The 24,856-nt window shown below is 37.3% G+C and overlaps 2 protein-coding genes and 1 non-coding gene across 3 annotated transcripts; all 3 read left to right on the top strand.

Moving 5' to 3' along the window:
* Positions 1 to 674: 674 nt before the first annotated feature.
* On the top strand, positions 675 to 1,778 carry LOC18010167 (CRIB domain-containing protein RIC9). Its single transcript, XM_006391900.2, has 4 exons — positions 675 to 917; positions 1,022 to 1,119; positions 1,230 to 1,290; positions 1,505 to 1,778. Exons 1-4 carry the CDS (start codon positions 857 to 859, stop codon positions 1,666 to 1,668), a joined length of 384 nt encoding a protein of 127 aa, XP_006391962.1. The 5' UTR covers positions 675 to 856; the 3' UTR covers positions 1,669 to 1,778.
* Positions 1,779 to 13,120: 11,342 nt separating this feature from the next.
* LOC112082274 lies at positions 13,121 to 13,227 on the top strand. The gene has a single exon (XR_002896932.1). It is a non-coding gene; the product is annotated as a small nucleolar RNA R71 (small nucleolar RNA).
* A 9,224-nt stretch (positions 13,228 to 22,451) lies between these two features.
* LOC18010299 (glucose-6-phosphate/phosphate translocator 2, chloroplastic) lies at positions 22,452 to 24,856 on the top strand. Its single transcript, XM_006391899.2, has 5 exons — positions 22,452 to 23,017; positions 23,498 to 23,723; positions 23,832 to 24,054; positions 24,171 to 24,384; positions 24,557 to 24,856. Exons 1-5 carry the CDS (start codon positions 22,529 to 22,531, stop codon positions 24,566 to 24,568), a joined length of 1,164 nt encoding a protein of 387 aa, XP_006391961.1. The 5' UTR covers positions 22,452 to 22,528; the 3' UTR covers positions 24,569 to 24,856.

The following is a 24,856-nucleotide window of genomic DNA, read 5'->3' as shown; positions in this document are numbered from 1 at the left end:
ATAAACAAAAATTCACAAAAATTATATCTATATATAATAATTATAAAATTTATATGAATTTTTATCTATCTATAGCAGATATTTGTTTTTTTTTTTTTTAGTATTTGTGATTTGTTCTATTTTAACGAATATTGAATTTTAGTATTTGCTTTGCTCCATAAAATTACAGATATTTGGATTTTTCTGGTCGAATTAAAACAAATAACATATCAAATTGAGACGAATAATGGATCAAAACAAATCTAACAGATATTTTGCCCAACCCTATTGATCGATTGATCTTGGCAATGAAAAAACCTTCGTTCACATTTTTGTTTCATGACAATAACAATTAACACCTATTGTATTCGAGTGGATGAAAAATTAGTTATCGGGTGGAATTGGTAGTTGAACTAAAACTCGTTGAATGGAATACCTAACCCTTTAACTAGTTTTACTCATGCATAAAAACAAAAAGAAAACTCTTGAAATAAAATAGATTTTCTCCTTGTCCTGTCGGATAAGATATTCGTCTTTCTGTTTTCGGTTAAAAAATAAACAAATTTTATATCCTCCAATAATTGATAAGAATATACTTCATATTTATTTTTTAATATTACCACTACTCTTTCTGTCTTTTATGTCTCCTCACATTTTTTTATTTATTTGGCTTTAAATATCATTCCGAATCTCGAACAATTCTAGTTTTTTCTTTTGTCTCTTTTCTTTTTCCTCTTCATCTTCTTCATCTCATCTTCCTCTTCAGTCATTTGTAAACATAAATTTATTTTGTTCTTTCTAACATTATTCATTATTGTAGAAGTGGTTCGGATCTATATAAGTAGATAGACATTTATTGTTGTGTTGAGATTCGAGCATGGCTACAAGATTCAAAGGGCTTTATCACAAGAGCTTCAAGTGTTTCTCCGACATTTTCGGTAAATTGATTAAAACTCTAACCTTGTTTAGCTTTTATCAAATGGACATAGATAAACCATTCTAATGATTACATCATTGATTAAATGAGAATTTCCTTATTTAGATGAGAAGGAGGAGGAGATGGAAATTGGATATCCTACAGACGTTCGACACGTGTCGCATATCGGTTGGGACAGTTCATCGAGTAGTGCACCTAGTTGGGTAAGACATTTCTTTTTTTGCAACAATTGGAAATTATATTCCTTTTTTCCTCCAAATTCAAACGTTAACCGATGTTGGTTAAGTCTGAACCGGTTAATTGACTTTTACAGCTACATGAATTCAAGACGAGCAACACCGTTCTAGAGCCAAATTCATCGTGGCCATTTCAAGGCAAGTTTTTTTCTTTTTCTTTTTATATTATTTAATTTGTGCCTCTGTCAATGATCAAGCGATTTCCATAAATTATTTAGTCATGTCTAAAAATAAATGATTTAAGCAGGCCTATACATATATTACTTGATCAATGGATGTATAAAATTAATTAAAAAGTATGTATGTGTTTAATAACATAAAGTCTAATTATACTTATTTTCAAAATTTATAGATTTGAAATCAGCCATGGAAGCATTTGGAGAAGCTGAAAGCAGCAAAGAATTGGGTAGAGAGTCAACAAAACAAAACCTGAAGAAGAAGCTCTCTTCAAAAGCCTCTCTATTGTGTAATCCATGGTCACCAAGATTCTCAAGATCAAGCAAGGTCCTTGCTTGATTGTTTTTAATTTTTAATTTTCCATTTTTATATAATAATATAGAGAATATAGTGAGATATTAATTCTAATGTTTTCATTCGAGATATATCTTTTCAAAAGTGTGTACAAATTTATTGGAATGGTTTTACAAAAGACAAAAATATTCCCTCTATCTCTTCCCGTGTACCATCATATAACAGTAATATTGTCATGAACAGTTTACAAAATGTTACTTAACACTTTGGAAAGTGTTAAAAACAAATGAACCTCAGATCAGTATTATTTGTGCAAAAGCTTTCTAGAGTTCTTTTATGTTAAGTGATTCTATTAACTGTTGGATGGTAAACTAATTAGGCTTGAAAATATTCATACGCTAACTATTTTTGCGATTGTTAGTTAAATTTAAAACTATTTATCTAAAATAAATACGTTTAAGATATGATTTTCTATAAGTATTTTTTGGATTAATCGTTTGTATTAGGACTTCAATTTTCTAGCTAAAACATTAGTTAAAGTAAGAATATATAGTTATAAAACACAAATTATCTTAGTTAGAAAAAAGAAGAGTACAATTCTAGTTCAACATGGTTATGAATGTGATTGAAAGAAACTATTGAAGGTATGAAAACTTTATATACTATTTTCACTACCGCTGTGATTTTGGAGATTGTAGATGGATTCATTTAATTTCACAGCCCTTTGTCCTTTGTTTTTGTCTATTCATTTTTTGTAAGGTAATGTTTATAAACTTTAGAAGTTTATGTTTTCTTTTACATCAAAAACTAAAACTTACAACTTCTTATTCAACAATATATACTAGTCGGTTATTGACTAAAAACAAGTAAAAAATACGTGGGTTCCTTAAATGGAATAAGTAGTTACCATTACTTCTCTCAAACAAAACATTTCACCTTTGATGTGAAATTTCAAGTACTTTCCGTCAAAATGATTATTTTATAGTTATTCATTCAACAAGATCTCATTAAAAAATCAATATCGGGTCATCTCAATCAGACTAATTAATCATGAGCAGATTGGTTTAGGTTGGATCAGTAAACCACTCTCATTGAATCAGTTTTGGTATATTTGGATTAGTGTGTATTTGAACTGAGATTCCAACTACGAACTTGTTGGATATAAATGAGTTTTTATTAAAGTTCAAAATATTGTGAAATTGTTAGTAAAGGGTATGTATGTCAGTATGTATTCATAGGTCCATGTGCAGACATGCTTATGCCAGTAGGGGAATGGGCAAACTTCAAGTCATGACTCTTGACGAATGGACTTAAAAAGCTTGATGCTTCATTTGCATGGGCTAAGCACTTGTCTAGGCTGAATGGCCCGGCCCGTTTTTCATATATTTAGGAAGTAACAAAGAAGGGATGGAAACGATTGTGTTTAAGTAGGAAATACGAAATATTAATAAACTATTTTAGCAAAAAGAAAAGTAGTATTGTAAGTATTATTAGAAAATGTGAACAGCGCAACAACGAAAACGACTTGGGATTCAATATCAATCGTTAGTGTTTCCACTTCCCAACCAGTGTTCGTTTATTTGAACCATTTTTGTTTACTGTTTTTAGGTTCGATCGCAGTAAACCTAATAATTAATATTACGGCAACCAAAAAAAAGACAAAAAAAAACTAAAAAAGAATTTTATAAAATCCCCACAAAGATATTAAAATTTGTTACTCTCTTATGTGGACATCTTTTGATGTTACATAAAGTGTTTAATCAGGGTGATTACAAAGCGAGGGAGCAATAAAACATTTGGGTTATTTATGATTTTTTTTTTGTTCGACCTGATTTGATTTGGTTTATTCTTAATAACTTTAATATCTAACTGTTAAAATCAATCGTGTTAAAATTTTATATCGGAAGTTTAAAAGGACTAACACTATTATATAAGAGATTTAGGCTTTTTCACTTATCGCCAATGAATTTTAAGTTAGAAGTCCAAAAAACTTAACATAATATCAGAATCTTGTTTGTTGATCTAAGAAAGATGATCCAAAAAGAGTGATCTAAAAAGGGTTTATTATCAGTCCTAGAGTAGGATTTGTTTTGAGATAGGCTGATAAGAGCCATCATTTCAAGGGGATGTGTTAGAATCCTATATCAAAAATTTAAAAAGACTAACACTAATATATAAATAAGGAACTTGAACATATCTATTTATTACTAATTAGTTTTAACTTGGAAACCCAAAAAATTTAACAAATCAACTATTTATTTCACAGAGCGAACGCTTAGAGAGATCAGTCAAGTGAACAATTTGGAAAGCGATCATATTTCTGATAATTCCTTAAATTTCCCCAATATTACGAACTTTCCTGAAAAATTTTCCTAGCCGTCGAAAATGAATCAAACTTGCTTGACTGCTATAAACACACATACATGCAAGTTAACGAAACATGTGTTGTATGAATCAGTGTGTTGGTGAAGAGAGAGTTTGTCGTGTAATGCGAGTTGCATGTGTTCAACAACCTTTTTTTATGTTTTGTAATTTTTCTTTGAGATATTTTCTGCGATCAGAATTCCATTTCCAAGATTTTGAGAAGCTGTACGTCCCACATGTGACCTGACTCTTTTTTTTTCATTTCAACCGTCCAAATTAACGTCACATAATAAAACACACACACACATACTTCATATTGATCTTTTAACAAAAAGGAAACTTACATATTGATTGGTCACGTGACTCATTGACTCGTGACAGCTATTGGCGGCAAGAAAATAAAAATCATGGTTGAAATATAAGTTTTCTTATGACGTTAAAAAAAAAAGGGTTAAAATATAGGTTTAGTCGACATAGGAGGACAAAACAAAAACATTGAATATCAAAAATCTTTTTCTACATAATGTAACAATATTTCAATTTTTTTTTTCAAATAAACTTCTTATCGGTCTTAAGAAAAATGATCACTACAAGAAAACAATCATTTTCCAACGGTCCATTACGACGGTTTTCAAATCGTCGCAAGCTTACAACGATTGTACGACGATCTTATGTCTAATTTTAAAATCGTCGTATAAAAAAATCGTCGTAAACTCGACGTACAATTTACGACGAATTACGACGATTATACATCGATAACGAAAGATTTGCTAGTAAATGTAAATTCGTCGTAAATTCGGTGTAAAATTACGATGAATATACGATGACTGCATTTCGATGTACATATTACGACGATTTTACGTCGAAAAAGAAGTTAGGTGAAAAACATTTAAAACATGTTTACCTAACAATTGCAGGGGAAAGATTTTATCGCATAATCGTCGTAAACTCGTCGTAATATTATATTTGAATGTAAATTCGTCGTAAAATGTCGTCGTAAAAGCGTTGTAAAGCCCGAAATTTTCCTATAAATAGATCTTCATTCCTTCTTTCAATCACAACACATCATCATTCAAACATAAGAGCATCTTCATCTTTGAGACTCATTGTAGGTCTCTTAAATTTTAGTATAGTGTTGTAAATCCTTATATATTGGGTTGTCCATTGCTGGAAACCCGAATTAAGAGTTATTACTTTGAAAAAAAGAAGTAATAATATTATAAGGTTAATTTACTCCATTCACGTGGCTAGACGTGACACAATTGTCTAATCAATAAAAAGAGATAGTATTTTGAGTTTATTTTCAAGATGTCTATATACGAGCTAAGAAGTTGGATGTATATGCGTAAAGATTCAGATGGAGCATTGACAGAAGAGTTCAAGAACGGGTTAGAAATATTTATGTTTCAGGCTACAAATATGGAGAGAACGAAAGATAGTGGGAAGATGTTTTGTCCTTGTTTGAAATGCAAGAATACGAGGTATACACTAACCAAAACCGTATAGACGCATTTATTAAATAGAGAGTTTATGCCGCAATATTTTGTTTGGTATCTACATGGAGAAGGATATGGCAGTAATACTCATGGGAATGCTGGTAGTAGTAGTAATTATCAAAATCATGTTGATATTGATGAATCGAATTATGGTCATCAGCCTAATCAGTATCAATATGATCAAAGTGTAGATCATGATAGGATGCACGAAATGGTGACTGATGCATTTCATGAAACGCATACTGGTAATGCTGTTGGGGAACCTAATGTAGATGCCAAACGATTTTATGATTTGTTAGACAATGCTAATCAGCCAATCTACGAAGGATGTAGAGAAGGCTTGTCTAAATTATCGTTGGCAGCTAGGATGATGTCAATTAAAACAGATCATAACCTGGCTGAGGTTTGCATGGATGATTGGGTTGATCTTCTGAAGGAGTATCTACCGGAGGATAACTTGGCAGCGGGAACATACTATGAAATTCAGAAGTTGATTTTTAGTCTTGGTCTACCTTCTGAGATGATAGATGTATGTGTTGACAACTGTATGATTTTTTGGAAAGATGATAATCAGCTGGAGGAATGTCGATTTTGCCAAAAACCAAGATACAGGTGATGCGTGCTCGTGTCAACTACGTGAGGGAACACGTTTTACCCTTAACAAAACAAATGAAAGCCGCAAGTGCACAACTAATCAGTTGTAGTATTTAGGGATCGAATCCACAGAGATTTGTGTGCCTGGTATTCTTCTACGGTTTTTAACTTTATGTCTAGACTAAATTGGTTTTAAAGGTTGGTTCTTTTTCTTGCGAATTAAACTAACACAAAAGAAAGCAAATAAATCTATCCTAAAAAGCAAGTAAAGAAAATCGAATGAAATGCATATGGTATAAGTAAAATATCGAACTAAACAAAAATAAGGCAAGTAAAATATCGCATGAAAGGTAAATAAAGCAAGTAAATAACGAACTAAGGAAATTGAAATGCAGGTCTAAGAAAACAAGTAAAAATCGATGGAATTGTAAACTATGGCTAAAAACGCTGAGCTTTTGGGAACTCTAAGGGATCATAATCGGTTTTAACACTAAGGTAGATAGATTGGAATTGACGGATAACAATATATCATTATTGGTTTTAATAAAAGTAATGAAAAACAGTAAAGAAAAGAGATAAAGAAAGCTTCTCTATTGAAGAACTCGGACTTGAACAATCTTCTACAAAAATCTCATAAAAACGGCTAAAGGAAAAGGTTTTCTGTAAAGTATGAAGGGTTCTTCCTAAAAATGACCTAAATGACATGTATTTATAGTCTCCAATACTCAATGGTCTCTAAGGTTCCGGAATTGAGGCTGGGAATAACTTTGGGCTTCAGATAAGTGGGCTTTAAGTCGGAGCTTGAATGCCGCAGTCGGGAGTGTTGTGACCGCGACAATTGGCTTGTTGGCCGCGGTCGAGAAGCTTCTGACCGCAGCAAATAGCTTGTTGGCCGCGGTCGCGTGAGTTGCTGGCCGACTCCGCGTGGCTCCGGGGCTAATAGAATATCTTGAGATCCAACCGTTGGAATGTCTCCAAACCAAGTGCATTTGAAAGCTGGTTGATTCTTCTATAAGTTGTCCAATTTTGAGGGTGATCAGACGGTGAGAAGGTCTTCGTCTCTCCATGAGAGTTCTGACGGTCTGCATTTATCCAAAAGAGTCTTTTTGTTCCATTTTGTGTCTCTTTATCCCAAATTACCTGAAAAATCTTTTAAAATCCGGAAACATAGAAATCCTTTGAAAACCTTTGAAAATGGAGTAAAAACACCTGTAAAAGATATTTAAATGATCCATAAAAATGGTCAAAATCCGGTGTTATCAACTCCCCCAGACTTAGTCTTTTGTTTGTCCTCAAACAAAACAAAGGCTAAATCTCGGCGAGAGGTTTGAAAACGCAGGAACTAAACAAAATCTCAGAGACCAAACTTCTAGACCAATATCAATTAGTATGCATCAATCAGGAATAACCTAGAAAATTCTCACTAGCAATACAGGCATAACTAGTCCGTTAATCCGTCATGCAGAAATCTATGCACTAAGATCTAACTTCCAGTCAACTAGCTCTTAACATTCATTAAACATCTCGGTGGTTCTCATCAAAGAAAATCTAGGCAAGGCAATCTAGGCTACGTGTCAAGAAGGATAATTTTGGGGGGGGGGGGGTAAGGCTTAAAGTGTTTACGGGTTACCTGAAGATTTGGAGGATGCAGGATATTATGCAAAACCGCAAGAAAGAGTGAAGCTGTTGGTATCCACAGTTTTCAGTCACTTTCTTCTTGACATAGATTCCTGGTCTTCTTCCTCAGGTTCTCTCCAAACTCCCCCAGACTTAGATTTTTGTAAATCTTTCAAAACAATAGCTCTTTAAACGAATAGTGGTTGCTCATTGCTCCACAAACTTCGATAATCTAAGACTCATTGGGCTTTTTGTTTCCCTTTCTCTTTTCACGTTTTTTTTTTTTTTTTAGAGAGAAAGGGAACACCTTTAGATATAGAGTCCTAGAGAGCACGAAATTACCAGTCAATATCTGTCTTGTAAAGCTTTATTATGTTTTGATACTCTTCCTTCCCAATTCCATTCAGTCTCCTTTGTATGTGACTGAAAACTGCGTCGCTCCTCTTCTCTCCGACGTTTTTGCACATATCTGCTGATATAAACTAAAGAGAGAATGCATGAGGATTGAAAACAAGGGTTTCGGGTTTAGGGTATGGTACCAGATAAAGATAAACTGGTCATCTAAGACGACAAAGAGTGGTAAAAGTGATGGTAAAAGATGTCCTAGATGTGTATGTCGATGCCTGCCTAAAATCAATGATGAGAAAATTAGATATCAATATTAAGTCCAAATAAAATAAGCTAGTATATCCTGTCAGAAATAATCTCCATGAATAGAAGTCCTCTGGTGGGAGTTCGTAGTGCAAGTACTCTAGCTACCGCCTAGTCTAGTGCTAACCACAAATGAGCTATCATGCATAGTATAGAAGTGTGCAGGTCTAAATCATCATAGTTTTGCGTCAAACATTCCTGAAAAATACTTGATGTCGAATAGGTTACATATTAAAATATAAAAAGTACTTGAAATTAAAAAGCAAAAGCAGGAAAATAATTAGTACGGATAGACATTCTCCCCCAGACTTAAATCACACTCTCCCCAGTGTGAAAAAGTTGGTGAGAAGATGGTGAATAAAAGCGAAATAAATAAGATAAAAGAAAATCATGATAGAACCGTGATGGTAGTGAAGTGCTGATCAATCACTCATCCTCCGAAATGTCCTCTGCGAACTGGTGCTGCTCTTGTAAGAAGGTGACAACGCGCTCAAAGCGTCGTCCCTGTCTCTCAACTCTGCGCTCCAGATCGGAATGAGTGTGTGATGATGTAGATGATGAGGTGTGGCCGGTCGGAATAGATGGCCACAGCTGCATCACACCTCGCCTTGGCCACTATGTATTGGCCAATGGTGAATAGTAGACGAGGTACGGATGGCAGAAAATCATCGGATTCTGGAGTCCATCGACGGCGTCCTCCGTTGCTCAATCTCGGGATAGACGCTGAAGGTAAGCGGACTCGGTGCTCCTCAGTGCCAGTGCAATACTTGTAACCAAACCTGTCTGGATCGAAAGCGGCACGAGAGATAGTGTTATCGCGAGAGAGATAAAGTAGATCATACCAGACATCGGGAAGTGGATCATCAGATGAGAAATCGAATCCTACAGCCTGTAGTATCGCTGTAATAGCATTCCCGAAAGCTGGAGTAGCGTCATCGCAACCATGTAAATCATGCTTCACTTTTACCATATTCTGCGATATGATCCAGGCAAAGCAGGCAAGTCGTGGGTCGTCCATAACTGGGATCTGAAGTGTAATGAGCTCAGTCTTCAAAACACCTCCCATGTTGGCTCTAGAGAAGATCGTGTGTGCTAAGAGTTTTTGCACAACTCTCACTGCTGGGTGGCTAAGAAGGGCTGACTTAGATCTCCCACTATCATAGGCTCCATGACCCATCTCTCTCCACAGGTTAAGATCAGGTTCATCTTCAAGATAAATTCCATCAGTGTATGGAAGCTTAAGAGCTTCACAAACCTCGGAAATGGTGAGAGAATAAGGCTGTCCGCGGATAGAGAATGACAAGATGCCATCTGATGCTCTGGGGTTCCTCCTCTTTGTGTGGTGGAGTGTAACGGTCGCTAAAAGCTCACGGATTAGCTCAGGATAAGTCGGAAGGTTCAGCTCCAAGTAGGGTCTCAGCTTAAGTGCATCGATGTACCAGATCACATCCTCTCTGATTCCAAGCATCTCGAGTGTATGATAATCAATGCAAGGCGTGGGTTTGATGTTCAGCTTCTTGAAACGCCTTGCATAGTCCACTCTCGGGTTTGTCTCCCTCCCAATGTATCGAATCTGTGGTGGCTCGGGTGGTGCTCGTATTTCTCTTGAGTGCTGGAGCAATCTCATCACATAGCTTCTTCTTCTCGGTCTGGCTTGGTTCAGCATGTACTCTCCTAGAGTAGCATCGTCGGGAATGTCATCGGAGCTGCCACCAGTTCGACGGCTCCTTCGGGATCTGGTTTCATCCATTTTCTGCAAAATGAAATGATTCTTGGAAAAAGAGTGAATTTGGGTGCTAATTTTAACACATTTAGATCTGTTATACTAATACTAGTATAAAGAGATTAATTAAAATTATTAGCAAACAAAATTGATATTAAATCAGAGAAATCAAGTAGTTCATGACTAAATTCGGATTTTTGATGTTCTTAACATAGAAATCTTCTAAAAATCGGTTTTTATGAGCAATTTCCATGTGAATTCTAAAGATTACCCAATACTAATCACTAATCACACAAGACTAAATCAAATTCATCAATTTTGCTGTTCCAAATTCGATTTTTATGAAGCATGTAGAATCCAAATTTCAAAAATCTCAATTCCTCTTAAGCTAGGTGCTAAACTCGATTTTTAGATAACCTAAATGGATAATCTATCATTCTTAAGCTATTTCCACCATCAATAGACCAAGATTTTGGGTTTTTAAAGAAAACCCTAAGTTCAAAATCGAGTAAGAATGGTGAGTTTGAGGTTCATACCTTGCTGGAAAGAGAGAATTGATGGTAGAATTGAAATCAGCTTCGAAAAAGAGTGAGGCTTGAGCCAAAAATTTCTTAAAAAGCTTAAGAATTGAAAATGTGTTCTTTCTCCTAAATCTCTAAGTCTTTCGGAAGAGAAGAGAAGAAAGAGTTTTGATCCAAAAAGTTTGTTTCTTTTCTTTAAAAAGCGTTTTTGAAGCAAAAACGGAAAATTTCTGGAAATTTTTAAGTTTATGGGAACTTACCTTTTCTTGTTTGCACATTAGGAAAGTTTAAAACTTACGGAGGATCTTTTCGGGTTTTATCGAGAATATTTCGGGAAATACCAGGAATCACCAGGCGAAACCGGGAATCACCAGGCAACACCGGGAATCACCAGGCAAACACCAGGCAACACCGAGAATCACCAGGCAGCGGCAGAAATCCGCGGAATCATCTCAACGACCAACGGCCGCGGTCAGGAGACGCGCGACCGCAGTAGTCGAGTGCTCGGCCGCGGTCACATTCACGGTGCCGCGGTCGATGCACCTTTGGCCGCGGTTCCGTCTGTTGCGACCACGGGTCTTCCTCCTGCGGCCTATTGTCCAATTTTCTCGTCTTTGCCGGGCCGAGCAGCAAAAGACCTACCTTTTTCCTCTTGGTTTTTCTAATTTTCTGATTTTTTTTTTGTGTTTTTGTTTTATAAAATACCTAATACTTAAAAAGAAAAAGAAAACATAAACTCTAAAAAGGAAAAGAAAATTAAAAGAAAGAGTACTTAAATGGGTTGCCTCCCAGTAAGCGCTTTTGTTTTAAGTCGTTTAGCTCGACGTAAGCATGAGGAATCAGGCTGATTTGAATGGCACTCCACTTGATGTGCCTTTATCACTTCCGGTTGGTGGAGGTTTTACTTCTTCTCCTTGAAGAGAAGTCTTCTTACCTTTACTCTTCTTTCAGACTTTAATGTTGTTCAGAACCCTTTTTGTGTTTTCGATCAGCTCCTGGATTTGGTCCTCACTAGTTTCTGTTGCATCCGATGGATTGATGATCTTGATCTTAGCAAAAGCTTTCGGCTTCTCCTTTTCTTTCTCTTTGGCATGTTTCCTTTGCTTGGAAATTCATCTAAGATAGTAGGATAGTACCTTTTTCTGTCCACATTGAGGAAAACAGCATGCCGGTTTGCGTGATCGATTATTGCTCCTACTGTAGCTAGGAATGGTCTCCCGAAAATGAGTGGCCTCTCCTTGGCTTTATCCATCTCCAGGACTTGGAAATCTGCTGGAACGATCTTATCTCCCACTAGAACTTGTAGATCATGAATCGCCCCTTCAGTATCTTTTTGAGATGAATCTCCAAAAATAACCTTAACCGTCGATGTCCTTAAGGTTTTTATGCCCAATTTTTTGGCAAATGTCTTAGACATGATGTTGACATTGGCTCCGAAATCGCACAAGCAGTCTGTAAACTTGATTCCTGAAATGAAACACTGGAAAACAAAACGTCCCGGATCATCGGCTTTGGTAAGCCTTTGAAACGGTGATCGTTCAGGTACCTTAAACGGTGGCTGCTTGGGATCGATATCCTTGTACAGTGGTACAAATATTGGGGTTTCTTCTTTCTTTCCATCGGTTCCGGACTCTTCTTCGGGCAATCTGGTTATGGCGTTGCAAAACTTCTTAGGGTTATCTTCAACTCTTCCTGGAAGAACTCCACGTTGCCTCTTCATAGAGTCGACTGTTTGGGCAACCTGCACATCTAACTTTTTTACGTGCGAAGATAAAGATTCAAACTTACCATTCAGATCATTGTACATGCAGTCCACTTTCACGTTCACGTCTTTAGATGCTTTTTCGTTCGTCATAACGAGCTGTTGGTTTGACTGTTCAAGTCTACCGATTTGTGAAGCTAGCTGGTTCGTCGTGACTCCCTGCTGTTGTACAAATTGATTGTTAAAACCCGTACCTTGGTAGTTATATGGCTGCCGCGGTTGATATGGTACTATTCCTCCAAAGTTTCCACCTTGAAACTTGTTTGGGAAGGATTTTTGCTGAGGTGGGTAGTACTGATCTTGAGGGTTCTCCACATTTGGATTGCGGTAAGAGAGATTGTTGTAATTTGCATTCCGGAAGTTGTTGTTGAAGTTGTTGTTGGAGCGATTTTGGTATGGCACCAGTGCTCCTACGTAGTTCACATCTTCTTCTTGAAATGCTTGATTAATGTGATCGATATCACTAGGTCTTTCATCTTCTGCGCCATTGTTGGTTTCACAGGCATGGATCGGGCGATTGTTGCTCTTCAGAAGCTGGCTCACCATGTTCTTCAACTCGGTTATCTCCTTGTTGTCTGTTCCGGTTTGCTTCATCGATCGATCGTACTCAGGAGAGTCACTGCTATTGGCTTGAGCCAAATTTTCGATGAGAGCTCTTCCTTGGGTTATCGTCTTTTGCCCAAAATCTCCATTGCTAGCTGTATCAAGTGAAAGTTTGTATTTTGGTTGCAAACCTCGGTAAAATGTGCTCAGCAGGCTTGATCCATGAAATCCATGATGAGGGCAATCACGTTCATACTCCTTAAAACGTTCCCAAGCTTCATAGAAAGATTCAGTTGGCCCTTGTTGAAAGGTTGAGATCTTCGTTCTCAAATTGTTCGACCTTGACTTAGTGTAGAAGTGGTTTAGGAAAGCAGTTCTACATTCTTCCCAATTAGTAATCGATCCTGCAGGCAAAGACTTCAACCAACGGTGAGCTTTATCTGCTAATGAAAAAGGGAACAACTTACACTTTAAATAGTCAGGCGGAACTTGGTTTGTTCTCATCATGCTGCAAATTTCTTCAAAAAGCTCGATATGGTCCATTGGGTGCTCAGAAGGAACTCCATGGAACTGGTTTTGCTTCACCAATGAGATGATTTGAGGCTTGACTTCAAACTCATTCCGGTTTGGAAATGGTACTTGAATCGCAGATCGATTCTGAAAATTTTGAGTAAGTGCATCAAAGTCAGCTATGCGATGGTTCCTGGCTTGTCTTCGGTGTTGATTTGCTGGCGGAATGGGGCGATGAACGCATTCATTCGGCTGCATTGCTGGGTGGTCACCATCGGCTACATTGATGGGTGGATCAAGGTCTTCACGTCCTTTTCTCTCTCGGTTCTGGTGGTTTCTTGGAAGAACCTCATCCTCCTCTCCATCTTGTCGAGCATGATCACCTTCTATGTGATCATTCTCTTCGTTTTCTCCATGTTCGGACCCGTCTTGGTCCATATTTAAATTTTGATTAATAGGATCTCCAGGCTGGTCGTCGTTGGCCATTCCTTGCGTTCGTCTAAGTCTTCGAAATTCTATTTCGTGTCTGTCTATCTCGTCTAGAATTGGAATGTCTCCTGCAGGTCTACGCCTGGTATTCATGCAATTCAGAGAAAGACAAAAGAAGGGAAATATAGTTCAGAAAAACTTTAAGAAAGAACTAGAGATCAGGTGTCTAGAACAGAAGTTAAAACAAGAAAAATAGCAAAAGGCAGCGAAACAAATCCCCGGCAACGGCGCCAAAAACTTGATGCGTGCTCGTGTCAACTACGTGAGGGAACAAGTTTTACCCTTAACAAAACAAATGAAAGCCGTAAGTGCACAGCTAATCAGTTGTAGTATTTAGAGATCGAATCCACAGAGATTTGTGTGCTTGGTATTCTTCTACGGTTTTTAACTTTATGTCTAGACTAAATTGGTTTTAAAGGTTGGTTGTTTTTCTTGCGAATTAAACTAAAACAAAAGAAAGAAAATAAATCTATCCTAAAAAGCAAGTAATGAAAATCGAATGAAATGCATATGGTATAAGTAAAATATCGAACTAAACAAAAATAAGGCAAGTAAAATATCGCATGAAAGGTAAATAAAGCAAGTAAATAACGAACTAAGGAAATTGAAATGCAGGTCTAAGAAAGCAAGTAAAAATCGATGGAATTGTAAACTATGGCTAAAAACGCTGAGCTTTTGGGAACTCTAAGGGATCATAATCGGTTTTAACACTAAGGTAGATAGATTGGAATTGACGGATAACAATATATGGGTTCTAGAGCTAGAGTACGGTGGTATGACTACGTCACCGTCGTGATCATAACCAACTGTTTCTCGCAACCCTGACCAGTAGGTTTCCACTCTGGCCCTGGAAGGGAGAGAACGCAAGAACTACACAAGACTCGTCAATACTCACGATCTCGCCGCAGGTAGGTTTCCACTCCTACGGAAAAATCGCCTGTTTCATTCTAGGGCTGATACTTAATGAAAACTTTCGCAACACTAACTATCTAGATCAGATACTAGGTGATCAATCAAGCATACATGGAATAAGAACAAGAATAAACAGAGAACAGGTCGAAATCCCAGATCTATAAACCTAGATGTCTTAATCGATTATGAGAGCCCCTTTCGGGAACCCTAAGCCCAACTTGGGATCTACTCAGACATGGCTGAGTTCGACATCATCATTTGTTTTAATAAAAGTAATGAAAAACAGTAAAGAAAAGAGATAAAGAAAGTTTCTCTATTGAAGAACTCGGACTTGAACAATCTTCTACAAAAATCTCATAAAAACGGCTAAAGGAAAAAGGTTTATGTAAAGTATGAAGGGTTCTTCCTAAAAACGACCTAAGTGAAATGTATTTATAGTCTCCAATACTCCATGGTCTCTAGGGTTCCGGAATTGAGGCTGGGAATGACTTTGGGCTTCAGATAAGTGGGCTTTAAGTCGGAGCTTGAATGCCGCGGTTGGGAGTGTTGTGACCGCGGTAATTGGCTTGTTGGCCGCGGTCGGGAAGCTTCTGACCGCGGCAAATAGCTTGTTGGCCGCGGTCGCGTGAGTTGCTGGCCGACTCCGCGTGGCTCCGGGGCTAATGGAATATCTTGAGATCCAACCATTGGAATGTCTTCAAACCAAGTGCATTTGAAAGCTGGTTGATTCTTCTATAAGTTGTCCAATTTTGAGGGTGATCAGACGGTGAGAAAGTCTTCGTCTCTCCATGAGAGTTCTGACGGTCTGCATTTATCCAAAAGAGTCTTTTTGTTCTATTTTGTGCCTCTTTATCCCAAATTACCTGAAAAGTCTTTTAAAATCCGGAAACATAGAAATCCTTTGAAAACCTTTGAAAATGGAGTAAAAACACCTGTAAAAGATATTAAAATGATCCATAAAATGGTCAAAATCCGGTGTTATCAACAGGCCGCAAACTGGTGGGCGTAAAAGGATACCGTACCAACGTATGTGCTATCTCCCTATAACTGATAGGTTAAAACGGCTTTATCAATCTGAAAGGACAGCTGCATCAATGAGATGGCATGCAGAACATACACAAGTAGATGGAGAAGTTGTTCATCCATCAGATGCAAAGGCATAGAAACACTTCAATATGGTATACCCAGTTTTTGCTAAGTTCAAACGGAATGTCTATCTTGGTCTGTGCACTGAAGGTTTTAGTCCATTTGGTATGTCTGGTAGACAATATTCATTATGGCCAGTAATCCTTACTCCTTATAACCTTCCTCCATATTTGTGCATGCAAAGGGCATTCTTTTCCTAAGTATTTTGGTTCCAGGTCCAAATCATCCGAAGCGAGCTCTCGATGTATTTCTGAAGCCACTCATACATGAGTTGAATCAGTTCTGGTATACTGGCGTTCGTACATATGACTGTTCTACGGGCTGTGGGCCGTGCTTATGTGGACAATAAGCAATTTTCCCGCTTATGGTATGCTATCAGGATGGACTACACATGGGAGGCTATCTTGTCCTTATTGTCTTCATCAAACTGATGCGTTTCAGCTAAAACATTGTAGAAAAACTTGTTGGTTTGATTGTCACCGGAGGTTTTTACCGGATAACCATCCATATCAGAGGAACAAGAGGTTATTTATGAAGAACAAAAGTGTACTGTTCCTCCACCCGTTAATTTAACAGGAGCTGATATACAGACGCAAATCGATCATTGGAAGGCAGAGGAAACAGTAACGCGTGGGGGAAACTGGCACACTCCTGCAAATATGCTTGAAGGTTATGGAGTTCATCATAATTGGCACAAGAAAAGTATCTTTTGGCAACTACCTTATTGGAAATATCATCTGCTCAGACACAATCTTGATGTCATGCACATTGAAAAAAACTTTTTTGATAACATCATGCATATAGTTATGAACGTCGCGGGAAGAACAAAAGACAATGGTAAGTCAAGATTGGACTTGCCTGATTTATGCAACAGAAGTGAGTTGCATCTACTGAGAAACGGGAAAGCACCAGTTCCTGTATTTCGGTTGAGTGCAGATCAAAAGTCAGCATTGTTCAGATGGGTTTCTTCTGACGTTAAATTTCCTGATGGATATGTCTCTAATCTTTCCAAATCTGTTGAGAAGGGGGTAAAGTTTGCTGGGATGAAAAGCCATGACTGCCATGTGTTTATGCAACGATTATTTCCATTTGCATTTGCTGAACTCTTGCCCAAAAACGTCCATGAAGCTATTAGAGGCATTGGTGCTTTTTTTCGGGATCTTAGTACACGAACATTATCAGTTGATGTAATATCACAACTGGCATTGAATATTCAAATCTTGTTGTGCAATTTGGAAAAGATCTTCCCACCATCATTTTTTGATGTTATGGAACATCTTCCTGTTCATCTCCCACACGAAGCAGAGCTCGGTGGACCCGTTCAGTACAGGTGGATGTATCCGTTCGAGCGTTTCATGAAGCATCTTAAAGCTAAAGCCAAAAACCTAGCTAAAGTGGAAGGCTCAATTGTGGCGGGAAGCTTGACGCAAGAGACTTCACACTTCACTTCATACTATTTTGCACCGAAAGTACGAACACGCAAAAGAGCTTATATATTAGATTACGGAATTTCAATATTTACTATCTTATGTCATAAATCCATCATACATGCAAAGTTGTAAACCTTTTGCTATATGTTAGGATACAATAACCTTTGCATTGTTCTTTATGCAGTATCCCATTTATAAGATTTAGGGTTTAATCACTTTTTAAAAAAACTTCGTAAAACCGTCGTAATATAATCATAACTTTACGACGGTTTTACGACTAAGTTCCCTAAAACCGTCGTTGAACCGTCGTAACGTTTGCACCGGATAGGCTCTTGATCCGAGGTACGAGGTTATAAATTTATGCAATATCCCATTTATAAGATTTAGGGTTTAATCACTTTTTAAAAAAACTTCGTAAAACCGTCGTAATATAATCGTAACTTTACGACGGTTTTACGACTAAGTTCCCTAAAACCGTCGTTGAACCCTCGTAACGTTTGCACCGGATAGGCTCTTGATCCGAGGTACGAGGTTATAAATGTTTAGACGTTACGACGATTTTACGACGGTTTTGGGTAAAATCATCGTAAAACCGTCGTAACGGTCAAATCACGACACGTGTCATGTCATGCAGTGGACCGACTGTTATACAACCGAATCGTTGTAAAATCGTCGCAAAGTTACGACGATTTTACGACGATCACAAAATCTATATAAGGGACGCGAGTTTTCCCCCTTTCGTCGCTCATTCCTCTCTTCTCCCCTCTCTCTCTATAAAACTTTCTCTCTCTAAACCCTAAACCTCTCCCTCTCTCCCTACTCTCCCAGCCAATACTTGTAAGTTTTTTTTTTTAATTAAGTTCATTACACATTCTTTTAGATTTAGGTTCGAAATTTAGATTTAGGTTCGGAATTTAGATTTAGGTTTCGGAATTTAGATAGGCCCGGATTTGGTAAATTTAAATAAATATTTGAAAAATTAGTAACAAATTTTTTAAAATTTTTTTGTAGATTCTGTTGATATAGCTCCTCAGGCTAAGAGATTTCACTACCGACAGCTGGTCGATTCTGACGGTTCGGCCCCGTCTACCTCGGCGACCAGATCAGCCATCCCGGAGTCCTCGGGAACACAACGGACAGTTTCTCAACCGGTCGTTGTACCGCAGCCGGCACCGCCTCCACCACCACCAGCCGAACCAGCGGCTCCCGCACCGACCGATCCTGAAGCTGATCCGATCCCGCCTGTACCGTATGCCCAATTTACGGTACAGGATCTTTTGGCACAGCCGGGTCGTGAGACCATGAACAAACTCGACCCGGATCGAGCTCCGGGAACATTTTGGTACATATTTTTTTCCTACAATATTTTTTAATTAATTAATATTTATTCTTATATATTTGAAATTAATTTACTTTTCTCTTTCTATTTGACTAGGTTTACGACCGACAATGCAGTCAGTCGTAATGTTGCGGATATCATCAAGGGGTTTTTCGTACAACCCCATACCAGCTGGAAGATGCTGGATCAGGCCACACTTGACACTTGGTTCAAGTGTTTTGCGGTAAGTAATTTACAATTTTGTTTAATTTTAATTTTTAATTTTAACTTTTTACAATAATTACTAACTTTTTTTTTCCCTAGCAAAACTGGCATTGGGAAACATCCGCACACGGACGTGTGGAGACGGCCTTCAAGGAGAAGGTCAAATTCCGCCTCAACAACACTGTTTCCGACTGGAAACGGAAGTGGGAGGTTGACGGCGACAAGGCCAAGCCGGCGCCTATGGCCAATTCCATCTGGCGAGGCCTTGTCCAGTACTGGTTGGATCCGCACAACCAGACTACGGCCGCCAAGTGTTCCGGATCTAGGTAAGTAGTTAATTCTATTAATATTTACATTATTTGTTTTTATTAATTCTTATAATATATTCTAATGAAAATATTTTTCAGGAATGTTACTGACGATGCGGGAAATCGGAAGAACGTTCCGCACACTTCCGGCCAGATTCCTTTTGTCGGAAGACGGCTTATGATGGTAAGTAAATTAAAATTACTTTTGTTTTCAAATAATTAACCCTTATTTGTCGATATTAATTTTTTCATTTTGATTTTGTAGGTCGAAGATAACGGAGGAGAACTTCCTCCGATGACAAAGGTTTTCGCCGAGACGCATAAGAAGCGGAACGGCGAATTCACGGATCCTCGGGCGGAGGAGATCTACAACGCCGCCTGTGCGGCGATCGAGGAGCGACAGATGCAGCTGACTCAGCAGGCGCGTCAAACGTCTCCCGGAGGTAGCTCGGTCCAATCGACCTCGGCGCTGACGGTGGCGGAGATGGACCAGATTTTCGAAGAGGTAAATTTAATTACTATATTTAATTAATGTAACTTTAGTTATAAATTGAATTTCTAACCATAATTTTTTTAAATATTTGTAGGTTGCCCCAAAGAAAAAGGGGCGGGTATTAGGGATTGGGTCCATCCGTGATACCCCGAGAGCTACGGCGACTGGTCACGTCTGGGTCTCGGATCCGGTTATCCGCCAAGAGATCGATCAGATGCGGACCCGTTATGAGACGAGGATCGACCAGCTTTACGGTCTCTTCGAGATCATGGGAGCCGACAACCCGGTGCTCATGGCGCAGTTGGACAAGCTGCAGGCTGATGGGGTTGTCGGATCGTCTGCCGTCGGGTCATCCACTAAGACGCAACCGCCGGTGCAGACGGACGAGGAGATGTTCCGATCTCTCGGGGTTGAGCCTCCTAGAGCCGGAGATCAGGCGCCGGCGGAAGCATCAAACCGAAGACCCGGCAAGAAACACGTCCAGGACGATAGGGAGCAGGCCGGTGACGGGATCGACGATATAGATTTAGAATTAGATTTAGAGCTGTAGGGTTTTTTGTAAATTACAATTAATTTTAATTTGAAATTTTAATAAATTTTAAATTGTAAATTTTGTTTTTAATTTAAATTTTAATTCGAATTATTTTTTTTTTAATTTTCAATTATATTAAACGTCGTATAATCGACGTAATATCTTTATTTAAAACCGTCGTACATTCGTCGTAAATATTACGACGAATTTACGACCAAAATGTACGACCACAAATACGACGATTATACGTTCGCGCTTTACGATGATTTTACGACGAAATGATTAAATACTTTACGATTGATTTACGACGATTTTTGCGTCATACATTTTACGACGATCTTACGTCGACCATTAACGACCACTTAACGACGGTCCAGGCGAAGACCAAGTCGACGCAATTCGATGTAAAATCGTCGTAAACTGTACGACGCATTTACGATGATTTCGTTTCCCTTGATGTTACGACGAAACGAAACCGTCGTATATTATACGACGATTTTACGACGATTTGTCTATTACGACGATGAATTTACGACGATTTCGTAATCGTCGGTAATTCGTCGTAATAGCCCTATTACGACGAAATAACGACCATTTTGGCCGTCGTAAAATGATGTTTTTCTTGTAGTGCGATATACTTTCAGTTGATAAATAATTAATATATACGTATATATATACTTTAAATACCAAGAAAATAATTGGGTAGGTGGAACCGTGCAACGATGCAAGAATGTTAGACCATCTTCAAAGGCAGGTTTTTAGAAAAAGCTCTTCACATTGTATATATATATAATAATAATTAAATATTATAGAGATTTTTAAAAAAAGAGAGAAAGTATCTAAAAATTTTTGTTTCAGAATCCTTCTCTCTTGTTTCAGAACTTTTCTCTTCTTTGTTTACATGATTTCATTTTATATTATTGTTTTAAAAACTCTTACACTATTCTTAACAACCTATGAGATGAGATGGTCTTATACTACTTCAAACTTGATATTTGCTTCTTTAACGTAAGACCAAAGACTAAACACTTGGTTTCTTCATTGTCTCATAGATTGTGAGGGCAAAGTATAAATAAACGTTTTCTTAAATAATCATTTTAGGTTTAAAAAATAAAATTCTTACAAGTATATTCATGAGTTAGTGGTTTATGAATCATACACCAAAAATATAACACACGGCAAGTAGTCCGTTTTTACTTACTACTAGGTGATTACCCGCACTATGTGCAGAGTAAATATTAACCATAATTCTTGTAATCGAATATACAAATATAATATATATAAATACAACTATAAAAATGTTTGCTGATATTCATAATTACAAATATATATGATGGTTATGCAATTGTAAATAATATTTAAAGTCATATTTATTTTATAATATAATTGCATAAATGCTAGATAGTTATTAGTTTTATAATTAATTTTAGTAGTATTTTTTAGATGAATAAAATTACGTATTAAATATACTAAATTAGATTAATATGTTTTATTTAACTGGTCTAACATCAGACTATGATATTTTGCTTTGATATAAAAAAATGTGAATTATAATATGAATGAAAAAATTTAGATTTTCTTATTATTAAATATATAATATGATTATTTTTTTACAAAATTAAGATTAAAGAAAGATGAGATAAGAAAATATTTTTTAGTAAAAATATTGTTTAGTAACATAAGTAATATTATGTATTAAATTTTTATAAATATGTTGATAAGAAATAGAAAGAGGGAGAATATATTTTCAAATTAAATGTTTGAGTATTAAATATATATTTGATATAAACTAATCTCTTACCAAATTAATATTAGTAGTATATGATATAATTAATCTAGTAAATTGAATCTAATTTTAAAAAATATTTTAGAAGCATTCTGAGATTGACACATCAGCATGACAAACTTGTTAATAACACATGATATAAAGGTTTTTTTTTAAGTGTACTTTTCAAATAATAATAGAAGATATTCAAACTTGAGAGCAAATAATTCAAAACTTTAGACAAAAATACCCATATCATACAAGCCCCTATTCCGTAATATTAAAGGGTAATTAAGTAATTTAGATAAATCTGAAATCTGTTTGTCGTTACCCTTTCCCTCCTCTGTTCTCAACCTCCTCAAAATCTCCTTATAAATTCTCTTCTTCTACCTCTTCCATTTTCCCAAGAAACTCTTTTTTATCTCTTCTCTCTCTCTCTCATACAGAGAAAAATCTCAAACCCACCTCGGGATCATCGTTTTCATCAATCACCCACTAAAAAAACAATGATCTCTTCAATTAAACCGGCTTCATCTTCCTTCTCCACCGTCTTCACCGGCGTTAGGCGGTCAATTCCGACGAATCTCCGGTTCTCTCCATTAAACATCATAAGAAACTCCAACAACCAAAGCTTCAACAACTCCAATGTCTCTCACCAAAAGCCTCTGTACATTTCTTCTTCTCAGAATTTCAAGCGTGAAGTCAGAGTCGAAGCTTACGAGGCCGATCGATCTCGTCCACTCGACATCAACATCGAGCTTCCCGACGAACAATCGGCGCAGAAGCTAAAAATCGGAATCTATTTCGCGACTTGGTGGGCACTTAACGTTGTCTTCAACATCTACAACAAGAAAGTGCTCAATGCTTTTCCTTACCCGTGGCTAACTTCGACCTTGTCTCTCGCTTGTGGGTCTCTTATGATGCTCGTCTCTTGGGCCACTAGAATCGCCGAAGCTCCTAAAACTGATCTCGATTTCTGGAAAACTCTTTTCCCGGTAAGAAACTAGGGTTTTTTCATGAAGTGGCGAAATTCTGGAAAAGTATCAATCTTTTTCTGAAAATTAAGAGTTCGATTACTTTAAAAATCTGTATTTCTGAGTAATAATTTAGGGTTTTGTGATTCTTTATCTTGATGGGTTTTATTCTCCACTGATTGCAAAACCCTTTTGATAAAACTAATCTCGAAATCTGAAAAACTCTGTTTTTATTGTGATAATTTAGGCTAGCTCTGTTTCCGGTAAGAAATCAGGGTTTTTCATGAAGATGAACTTAGGGGTTTTCGTAAGGTTGTTGCTTGATGGGGAAATTTAGATCTCATGACTCTATTGCTTGATAGATTTATGTGAAAGTTTCTGACAAATTTCGAGGCTATCTAATGATTTCGAGCACGAAACAGAGACTGTTAAATTGAAAAACCAGAACGTTGTTGGTTGTCTGATAAAAGAAGTGTGTGTTTTGATGTTCCTTCTGTTCAGGTCGCTGTGGCACACACGATAGGACACGTGGCAGCAACAGTGAGTATGTCAAAAGTAGCAGTTTCCTTCACACACATCATAAAAAGTGGTGAACCAGCTTTCAGTGTATTGGTCTCAAGATTCTTCTTGGGAGAGACTTTCCCTCTTCCTGTTTATCTCTCTCTCTTACCAATCATCGGAGGCTGCGCTCTCGCCGCTGTCACCGAGCTTAACTTCAACTTAATCGGTATATACAAACTCACAATCCTTCAACAACAAGTAGAGTTTTTATAATCTCACATTGCTTGGTTCTTGTGTGACATTTCCTTGATTAGGGTTTCATGGTTTTTGGCAGGGTTTATGGGAGCGATGATATCGAATTTGGCGTTTGTGTTTCGGAACATCTTTTCCAAGAAAGGCATGAAAGGGAAATCACTTAGTGGAATGAACTACTATGCTTGCTTATCGATGATGTCTCTTTTGATTCTCACTCCCTTTGCAATCGCTATAGAAGGTCCTACAATGTGGGCTGCTGGTTGGGAAAATGCTGTTTCTCAGATCGGACCAAACTTTGTCTGGTACGAACTAAAACCAAATCAAGAAAATCTTTTTTGTGTTTGGTTCCATATTGGATCTAACTTATGCAGGAAGTTTGATGTTTGTTTTGTGTTTGTTTTTTTTGGAATATCAACAGGTGGGTAGTAGCACAGAGTGTGTTCTACCATTTGTATAATCAGGTCTCATACATGTCTTTAGACCAGATTTCTCCATTGACTTTCAGTATTGGTAATACGATGAAGAGGATCTCTGTCATTGTGGCTTCGATAATCATTTTTCACACTCCGATTCAACCTGTCAATGCCCTCGGTGCTGCCATTGCGATTCTTGGAACTTTCCTCTACTCACAGGTAAACATAAACAAAACTTTCTTCTTTTTTTTTTAGTTGCCAAATAACTTGATGTGATTAAGAGGACTATACTTGGTTCTTGAATGATATATATAATCAATAGCGAAAATCGGTTTCTTTAGCTCTAAGAATATTAACCTTTGTGATTTGTTTCTTTGCAATCCGTGAGCAGGCTAAGATGTGAGGATGGCTTATGAGGATATCTTTTTGGGGTAGATTTTGATAAAGATTAGATAACATGAGTAACCGGAGAGGAGAGAATTTTCTGGTGAGATCAACATGGGAAAGTGCTTTTCGCGGTAATTGGATATGAGGAAACTGGAGCTTGAAGTTGATAATCACATCAGAGGGTTTTGCTTGTTTCTTACATCGTGTGTGTAGTGTTCTATATCACAAGAGCGACTAAATATTTCTATATCATAAGTATAGTTTTCTCCATGCATTATGAATAACATCAATTCTTCTTAACTTA

This window comes from Eutrema salsugineum, unplaced genomic scaffold (genome assembly GCF_000478725.1).
Source record: "Eutrema salsugineum unplaced genomic scaffold, Eutsalg1_0 scaffold_8, whole genome shotgun sequence".
Lineage (NCBI taxonomy): Eukaryota > Viridiplantae > Streptophyta > Magnoliopsida > Brassicales > Brassicaceae > Eutrema > Eutrema salsugineum.
This window is presented reverse-complemented; position numbering and strand designations above follow the sequence as displayed.

Excerpts from the sequence above, each read along its gene's own strand:
- LOC18010167 (XM_006391900.2), top strand. The coding sequence starts at position 857 with ATGGCTACAAGATTCAAAGGGCTTTATCACAAGAGCTTCAAGTGTTTC. Across the intron at positions 918-1,021 it reads GTGTTTCTCCGACATTTTCG|ATGAGAAGGAGGAGGAGATG; the intron begins GTAAATTGATTA and ends TTCCTTATTTAG. Across the intron at positions 1,291-1,504 it reads TTCATCGTGGCCATTTCAAG|ATTTGAAATCAGCCATGGAA; the intron begins GCAAGTTTTTTT and ends CAAAATTTATAG.
- LOC18010299 (XM_006391899.2), top strand. The coding sequence starts at position 22,529 with ATGATCTCTTCAATTAAACCGGCTTCATCTTCCTTCTCCACCGTCTTC. Across the intron at positions 23,018-23,497 it reads TCTGGAAAACTCTTTTCCCG|GTCGCTGTGGCACACACGAT; the intron begins GTAAGAAACTAG and ends CCTTCTGTTCAG. Across the intron at positions 23,724-23,831 it reads GCTTAACTTCAACTTAATCG|GGTTTATGGGAGCGATGATA; the intron begins GTATATACAAAC and ends GGTTTTTGGCAG.